Here is a 9,838-nt window from a genome sequence, read left to right as displayed (position 1 = left end):
ATAGAGAAAGAAAGTATGGAAGAAAAGAAAGACAGAGAAAATGCAAAGAAGCTCACTTTATTCAACTGATAAGAATTGTATTTATACAAGTACAAAACAGAGCAATTAGCTCATAACAGATCAATTAACAACCATTAACTAACTAACACATTTAACTAATCTAAGCTAACTAAAAACTAACTAGGATTAGTGAGCTGTGTTAACATCCCCCCTCAAACAAAAAGGGGTAGGAGCCATTTTCAGTTTGGACTTCAAATATATGAATCGATCCTTGGTTAATGGTTTAGTGAGCATATCAGCCACTTGGTCATGACTGGGAACATATCGAACTGATAGACTTTTGGCCAATATCCGATCCCTGATAAAGGGAAAATGTATCTCTATATGTTTTGAGCGAGCATGAAAAATTGGGTTAGCGGCTAAGGTAGACGCACTCTGGTTATCAACCCAAATAATAGGGCAGTGGGGCAAGCGAACTTGCAGCTCAGTGAGTAATGAAACAATCCATTTTAATTCTGCTGCAGTGTTGGCTAGAGCACGAAACTCACTCTCAGTACTGGAACGTGCCACAAGACTTTGTTTCTTAGCTTACCGTGAGATTAAATAGTCACCAAGGAACACAACATAGCCTCCCATGGATTTTCCATCATCTATACAGCTAGCCCAGTCAGCATCGACGTAGCTTTGCAAGGCCAAGACTTTGGTTGGTTTGAGCAATAAACCATCTGAAATTGTTTCTTTAAGGTACTTGAGTAATCGTTTACAAGCTTCCCAATGTGACACAGTAGGAGCTTCGAGGAATTAGCTAAGTTTGTTTATCACAAAAGCCACATCAGGTCTTGTCAAGGAGAGATATTGCAGAGCTCCTACAGTACTTCTGTAAAGAGTGGGATCCTCAAACAATTCTGCATCATGTAAGAACAATTTAGGGGTGTTGCTTATAAGATTTGAACACACTTTGGCACCCTCCATATGTACCTTAACTAATAGATCAGTAATGTATTTGGTCTGAGACAAGAACATGCCCCTGCTATCTCTGAATATTTCAACTCCAAGAAAATAGTGTACGTCACCTAGATCTTTGAGAGAGAACTCCTTGTTGAGATCAGTAATTAATCGTGTAATAAGGTTCTGGTTGGGACCTGTGACAAGTATGTCATCAACATAAACAAGGAGTATAATAAGTCGGTATCCCGAACCATGAACAAACAAGGATGCATCAGATTTTGAACTAGTGAAATCCCATTGAATAAGACTAGTTCTTAGCTTGTCATTCCAGGCTCTAGGAGCATGTTTAAGACCATAAAGGGCCTTGTGAAGAAGACATACATGGTCAGGTTTTGATTGATCAATAAAGCCTGGTGGTTGATGCATGCACACAGTTTCAGTTAGCAATCCATTGAGAAAGGCATTGCTAACATCAAGCTGAGTTACTTTCCAATGTGAATTAACAACCAAAGATAATAAAGTACGCACTGTAATAGGTTTAACCATAGGAGAGAAGGTCTCCTCATAATTAATTCCAAGAGCCTGGAGATACCCTTTTGCCACCAATCTCGATTTGAACCTGTCGAGTGATCCATCTGCATTTAATTTGATCTTATGAACCCATTTATTATCAATAATGTGCATGCCAGGTTGTTTGGGTACCAATGTCCATGTGACAGCCTTTTTAAAGCAATAACTTCGGTTTGCATTGAATTGAACCATTGAGGATCTTTGAGTGCCAATTGTAAGGATTTTGGTTTAGATGGCAGTAAAGACTCGGGTAGAGGATGCTTTGTGGAAAGATAGGCTTTTGGCTTAGTGATGCCATTTTCGGACCTTGTGACCATTTAATGTGAGTTCTGAACAATTGTTGGACTTGTGGGGACTGAGACAATGGTTTGGGTTAGATGAGAGGGTGAAGGATTTGTGTTTGTAGGTGGAATGTTTGTTTGGGAGGGTACAGGTTCAACATTGGCTAGAGTTGTAACGCCCTAAATAATTAGGCACGCTACCCAAAATACTTATGAAACCCTAATCCCCTAAACGGGATTACTAATCAAAATAGCGCAGAATTTAAACTTTTATATTAAACAGAAGGTAAATAAACTTGTAATATATTTAAAACTTTTAAAATAGTTGGGATCCCAAAAATATTTACAAACGCTATTACAAGTCATTTATTTCTAGCCGACCTAAACGGCAAAATAGAATTCAAAAGTTCATCACTGATAGACCCTTAACCCGCTTGGTCTGATATGGCTTGAACATGTACATTCTTCATCTTGCTCCTCAAACTCATGGTTGATCAGCCACTGACTTACCCTTTCCTGCACAGTAGAGCACTCGTGAGCCAAGCCCAGCAAGACAGTATAAAACATATCAATGATATGCTCATCATACAATATAAACAACAATGCTATTCAAATTTATCTGTGTGACAAAGACCTGCATGTTACGCTCACATGCCTATTTATGTCTACGTGGCGTAGACCTACGTGTTGCGCTCACACGTCTATTTATGTCTACGTGGCGTAGACCCACGTGTTGCGCTCACACGTCTATTTATGTCTACGTGGCGTAGACCCACGTGTTGTGCTCACACGTCTATTTACAATAAGGCCTTAGATCAATTCATCTCGGTTCTTGTTACCGAGTCCAACCTGGTTATGCCTTGAGCGCATAACCCTTAGTCTCAACATATATATTTATCATATAATTATTGGTGCCACTGCACTATTTGTCTATTTGCTATAGACCTGCGTGTTACGCTCACATGCCTATATATATCTATGTAGCATAGACCTACGTGTTACGCTCACACGTCTATTTACAATAAGGCCTTAGTAAGGTTTATCTCGATTATAATTACCGAGTCTAACCTGGTTATGCCTTGCTCACATAACCCTATTCATATATATATTTACGTAATCCATACATTACGTTCTTTCAGCGGTTTATCCTAGTAATATACTAGGTCTAACCAAGTTATGTCTTATGCACATAACTCTTGAAATATATGTATGTATTCAATAGATAACAAAACATATAGAATCTTAGGGTAATAACCCTAAATTACATACCAAATTGTCTCTCATATAACATATCATTGCATGCTCAAAATAACACTTATAGAGATTAATAACCCTAATTCATGCTTTCACTTGATTAGCAATATTATTGTACATCATGACTTTCTTACCTTCACATAACTTCTAGGGTAATAACCCTAGACCGCATTACTATCAAACTCAAGGTACTAATTTACCGAGTCTAACTTAATTATGCCTTGTGCGCATAATTCTTTATTACAATATATTTAGCATGGCATAGCATTTACACATTAATAATTACTAGGGTAATAACCCTAGGCCATTAAACCGCTCACTTTAGGGTAATAATCCTAATCTCGGTTTCTAATTATCACCAATATAATATTCAATATAAGCACCACCGTGCATATCTCTACGTGCAACTACTGTCTTACCTGTTGTCCCGCAAAGGCAGAGATTCCGAATCCCCAAGTGCTCCTGACCAGGTGCCGGTAATCCTAGTCACACAATCCGGGATTTTTCACAAATAGGGTTAACCCCTGATTTCATATTCATAAAATAAATTCATGGCATTTCAAATACAGATAATCACATAGAGCTCGAAAAGAGCTTTCCAACGGTATAAAGAACGTCCCAAACGGAGTCCCGAGTCAAAAGTTATGGCCAAAACAAAATTCAACATTTCCCGATGAACTCCAACCGGAATTCCGGATGAACCAACCGGAATTCCGGTTGTCTGGGCAGAGAACACGAAATTTCTCAATCTTTAAACCCCCAAAACTCACTCAAATCATCCCCAAACATTCCCAAACTTTCCAGAGCATCAATATATGTCATAATAAACATATTCCACAACTTAAACCCAACAATTGCACTAAAAATCAAAAAGTGCCATTAAAGCACCAAGCTTGAGTTCCATGAACTCAAGCTTGCTTTTCACAACTAAATTCTCAATCAATCCACTTACAGAAGCTAGCAAATATTATAGGGTCTTAAACACATACTTATGCATCAAAATCACATATTAAACTCAAAATTCAGATTGCCCAAAAGTATAAAAAAATCAAGTTCCAAACTTGTAAAATTCAAGCTCTTGAACAAGAGCTTCAAACCCAACAACTCCATCAATTTTTCAACCATAATTACCAACAATAACCTGAGTTCAAGGTAAGAGAAAACCCTAGAATTCTTACCTAGAGATCAAACAATCATTTACCAAGAATTCAAACACAACAAACTCAAACTAACAAGAGAATAACACCTCATGCAACATACACTTTCAACAACCAAAATCATGTTCCATCATCAAGAAAATTCAGCAAGGAAGTCAAAATTGAAATCTAAAAAAGCTACCTCAAGTTTAGGTAAACTTCCTTCACTTTCAAGCTCACTAATCCACAAACTCCAAGCTCCAAAACAAGCAATTCCCATCAAAATCAAAGCTAGAATAAGGAGAGGGTTTGAGAGAGAGAGGGTTATGGGGAAGGGAATACCAGAATTTTCATCTCATTAACTCAAAATTCAGCTTTTACTAGAATAAATTAAATAAGGTCAAAAGACCAAAATGCCCTTAGGGCCAAAGCACACATATTCACCCTCACAAGGGTACTTTTGTCATTCCATGCATATTTAATACCAAATAAAATTCCGATTATCAAATATCAAATAAAATGCCAATTCATTCCATCCAATTGCATTTCGGGCCCGAACCCGGTTCGGCCCGAAATTCCCGATTGTGACTATACCGCGCCAACCTGTCAGAACACACCTGAAAAGACAACATAGGCACACTATATAATAGTATAGTTCTATTAAGCACGTAATTAAATTAATTTCATCATTTTACCCTTCTCGGATCATAATTACCAAAATGCCCCTGACTCACCAACGGGGTCTTTAATATATTAAAATTCATATAAATCACATATATTGAACTATATAATAATATAATTCCTCCATTATACATAATCATCTAGTTAGGGTTTTGCTAATCCATTTCTGAATTCCGGGTATTACAAGAGTAATAGCATTGGTAGTGTCTATTGGGGTTATAGAGTCAGGTACAATGGTTTAGTGTTTGTGGCAGGGTTTAGTGTAGACAAAGGATAGTTTTCTGGTATTGGTTGTAAGATATGGGGCACAAGAGGTGCTGGAGTTGACACAGTTGGTATTGGGGGAACCATTGTCTCAGTATTTGGGGAAACATGACCAACAGGCGTAGTATTAGTGCATGAGTTAGTTAAAAATGTAGCAGTAGGAGTAAAGAAAGGAGCTGCCTTAGTTACCTGTTCAGTCTGTGATTGGTGAGGCATGCCAGGATAGTGTGTCTCATTGAAAATGACATTTTGAGCAATAAACACTTGTCCATTTTTATTTTCACAGATATAGCCTTTGTGGACAGGTGAGTACCCCAGAAACAAACACTTCTCAGATCTGAACTCTAACTTGTGAGAGTTATAGGGCCTTAGATGTGGCCAACAAGCACATCCAAATGGTTTTAATATAGAATATTTAGGCTTAGTGTGAAACAAACACTCATACGGGCTAATATTACCATTAGCAGGGGTTGGCAATCTGTTTATAGTGTAAGTTGCACACTGAAAAGCATGCCACTAGTAGCTGAAGTCCAATTTTGCCTGTGCCAAAAGTGTCAGCCCTGTTTCAGTGATATGCATATACTTTTTTTTCTGCTCGGTCATTTTGTTGGTGAGTGTGAGGGCAAGGGTGAGAAAACAAGATACCTTGATCAGCTAGGAACCTAGCAAATGGTTTATACTCACCTCCTTAATCTGCCTAGACACTTTTTATTGGTAAGCCAAACTGTTTTTCAACCAAACTCTTGAATTGAATAAACATTTCAAATGCCTTGGATTTTAATTTCAGTGGATAAATCCAAGTGAATTGACTATAATCATCCAAGAAATGAATATAGTATTGAAATCATTCTTTGGAGGGTTCATAAGAAGGACCCCAGAGGTCAGTATGTATAAGGGAAAGTGGTTGGGTGGCTCTTTTTGAGGAACTGGTGAAGGGAAGCCTGTGACTTTTCCATTTCTGGCATGCATTGCAAAACAGGAATTGTTTTAAAGTGTCAGTGTGTGGTATGGTTGGTAGTAGCTTCTGCAATGTGGACATAGCTAGATGTCCCAATTTGTAGTGCCAAAGGCTGATATCTGAGGGTGTTGAGGCATGAAAAACAGATTGCTCATTGGGACAAGAAAAAGAACTTTTATTGGTTGAATGTGTGTTACAAAATTGGTGTCTAATAGCACACTGGGAATTACAATTACAATCTTTATTACAGACACAATCAGTAGAAAAAGACTCAGAAGTAGCAAGGTGACATTGCAGAGAAGAGTTTGTGTGACTTGAGGAATCACCAAGAAGGTAGAGGCCATCTCTAGCTTTCCCTTTGAGCAGTACAGACCCTGTTGTCTTGTCCTTGACAAAGCAATAATTTTTGTGAAATTCAAGAAAAATGTCATTATCTTGAGTGAGCTTAGAAACACTAACAAGATTCTTAGTAATCGAAGGCACAGTTAAAACAGATTTCATATGTAAAGGACAATTTTTATGATAAGAGGGAATAGAGACAGAACCAGTGTGAGAAATAAACAATATCTTACCATCACCTATGGCAAGAGTCTCAGGGCCAGAGAAGGGTTCGGACTCATCAAGATTGCCTGAATCAAAGGTGACATGAGTAGTGGCTCCTGAATCAAAGTACCAGGAGTTGTCTTCTCCAAAGTTTTGGATCATAGTGATTGTATAGGCCTGAGGATCACAATCGCAGTCAATCTCAGTAAGAAAGGCATGATTGTTACCTAGTTTTGGGGTTGTCCAGTTTTTATCAAAGCGATAATGACACACGGCTACAGTGTGGCCAATCTTCATGCAGACTTGACACAGAACTTTCTGATGAGGAAATTTAGAAAAACCTCTGCCTCGACCAGTTGATGTTGTTAGCTAATTGTTGTTGGCAAATGATCGAACACCTGTGGATCTGCCTTGGCCAAGAGCCATGTTTGCCTGCATTTTGACAGTGATATCATTCATAGCAAGATGATGTTCGATCCTACTTTCGTGAGATAGAAGAAGGGCTTGAACATCTTCGACCGTCAAGATGTCACTTCTTGATGTTATACCTGAAACCACTGAATCAAACTCTGGTCCGAGACCATTTAGAATCTGAAGAATTAAATCTTGATCATCAACAGGGGATCCTGCAATCGCCAGAGAGTCAGCAATCGATTGCACTTTGTCAATGAAATCAGAGATGGGAAGATTTCCTTTATGCACATGTGAGAATTGGCCCTTAAGCTGAAGTTGTCTGGCTTTGGTTTGAGAAGCAAACTTCTGTTCAAGTGCGCGCCAAACAGAAAAGGATGTACCATAGTTTGCAACAGATGCAAGAATGGTTTCTGACATAGATGAACGTAACCAGGATAAGAGTAACTGATCCTTTCGTCTCCATTGGAGATATTCAGGATTCGAGTTACCATTGAGCAGTGTGGTGGGAGGAGGAACTCCTGTGAACAAGATCTTATCGAGATCATGTCCAATCACAGTAGGAATGACCTAAGAATTCCAAGAAAGGAAGTTTACACGATCGAGTTTGATTGTTAAAGAGAGGACAAAGAATTTGAAAATGGATTCCAGGATTCAGTAGGAGTGGGTTGTGAGGCAGGTGCTTGAGGAGCTTGTGTTGCAGGAGTCATGGCAGGGCCTGAGGATCGGAGGTAGACGAAGACATAGTCTTGAGTCAAGACTTCTGATACCATGTAGAGAAAGAAAGCAGAGAAGAAAAGAAAGACAGAGAAAATGCAAAGAAGCTCACTTTATTCAACTGATAAGAATTGTATTTATACAAGTACAAAACAGAGCAATTAGCTCATAACAGAAACAGTTAACAACCATTAACTAACTAACACATTTAACTAATCTAAGCTAACTGAAAACTAACTAGGATTAGTGAACTGTGTTAACAATTACCATGGCTCTGAGGCCAGTTGTTAGGGATTATTTACCAGGATCTAAATTTACTACCATGTATGTTATTTAATATCCTAAATATGAATTTCTAAAACAATGTAATTTAAACACATATAAAGTTTAAGAAACTTTCCATTGGAAGCAGCGGAATTAAATGACTCCTTCTGCTCAGATTTCTAACCCTTGTATCCTTTCTATAGCAGAGTATCACCAAGATCTGAGCCCGATTCTCCTTCACTTGAATGGATTCTTCACAGTCTTACACACTATGATTGAGGACTTACTTGTTATGAGTGGGCATGCACTCAATCACTATGGGGTTCAAAAATTGAAGAGAGAAAGAGGGAGAGAAGGATTCAAATGAGAGAGAGATAGAAGGCTGAAAAGATTTAGGTTTTCATCATCTTTTAATTTGAGACCATCACTATCTATTTATAGGAATCCAACTAGGTTTAGGTTTGAATTATTTGGCATTAAAAAATTGATAAAATAAATGGTAATATAGAGCATTAGTGTTCGGTCTTGGATGTGGGCCCATCACTTTGCAATTTTACCATTTTTCAACTATTTATCTTATTTTTCTCAAAAATGCCTTATTTTCCAATTCAACCATTTATATGCCAAAACTATTTATTTAATAATTAAAATGTATTATTAAATAAAATTGCCATTTAACATATTTATTAATTAGACTTAACAAAGTCTCTTAATTAACAAATAAACCCTAGAATCTCTTTTCTTCACAATTAAGCCCTAGCTTAGTGAAAATTCAAAAACTAGACATAGTCTAATTTTAGAATTATAATTGATAAACTAAAATCAATTAACTGAGTCTTACAAGCAATTTGTCTCAACTAGTGTGGGGACTATGGGCCTATATAACCGAACTTCAAATAAGAAGATCTAGAATTTACCAAGTGAATTCCCTAACTTATTAATTCCTCATTGAACCACTATAGAACTTGGAATTGCACTCTCAGTTATATAGAACGCTCTATATGTTCCACGATATAGATACGCTATAAATTTAACCATCGTTCTAATCCTAATAATCAAAGATCCTCTATAGATGATTTACACCGAGTAGAGACAAATTTACTGTAACGCCCTAAATAATTAGGCACGCTACCCAAAATACTTATAAAGCCCTAATCCCCTAACCGGGATTACTAATTAAAATAGCGCAGAATTTAAACTTTTATATTAAACAGACTGAAAATAAACTTGTAATATATTTAAACTTTTCAAAATAGTTGAGATCCCAAAAATATTTACAAACTTATTACAAGTTCTTTCTTACTAGCCGACCTAAGCGGCAAAACAGAATACAAAAGTCAACACTGTTAGACCCATAACCCGCTTGGTCTGAAGTGGCATGAACATGTACATTCTTCGCCCTGCTCCTGAAACTCATGGCTGATCAGCTAATGCCTTACCCTTTCCTGCACAGTAGAGCACCCGTGAGCCAAGCCCAGCAAGACAGTATAAATCATAACAAATATATTATGCTCATTCACATATGTCTGTATAGCACAGACCTGATCATTATTTCATCATGCCCATTTATGTCTACGTGGCGTAGACCTATGTGTTGCGCTCACACATCTAATTAAATCTACGTGACGTAGACCCACGTGTTACTCTCACACGTCTAAATACATTAAGGCCTTAGAAGCGGTTCATCTCGGTTATGAGTACCGAGTCCAACCTGATTATGCCTTGAGCACATAATCCTTAAATCTCATTTCAATTAACATGGCATGGCATTTATACACATATATCACTAGGCTAATAACCCTAGGCTATTA

At 37.6% G+C, this 9,838-nt stretch overlaps 1 protein-coding gene across 1 annotated transcript; it reads right to left on the bottom strand.

The window, feature by feature from the left end:
• Window positions 1-7,004: 7,004 nt before the first annotated feature.
• On the bottom strand, window positions 7,005-7,466 carry LOC115719943 (uncharacterized). The gene has a single exon (XM_030649114.2). It carries the CDS (start codon window positions 7,464-7,466, stop codon window positions 7,005-7,007), a length of 462 nt encoding a protein of 153 aa, XP_030504974.2.
• Between the last annotated feature and the right edge of the window lie 2,372 nt (window positions 7,467-9,838).

This window comes from Cannabis sativa, chromosome 2, assembly GCF_029168945.1.
Source record: "Cannabis sativa cultivar Pink pepper isolate KNU-18-1 chromosome 2, ASM2916894v1, whole genome shotgun sequence".
NCBI classification, from domain to species: Eukaryota; Viridiplantae; Streptophyta; class Magnoliopsida; order Rosales; family Cannabaceae; genus Cannabis; species Cannabis sativa.
Note: the sequence above shows the minus strand (reverse complement) of the source record. Positions and strands in the feature narration are given on the sequence as shown.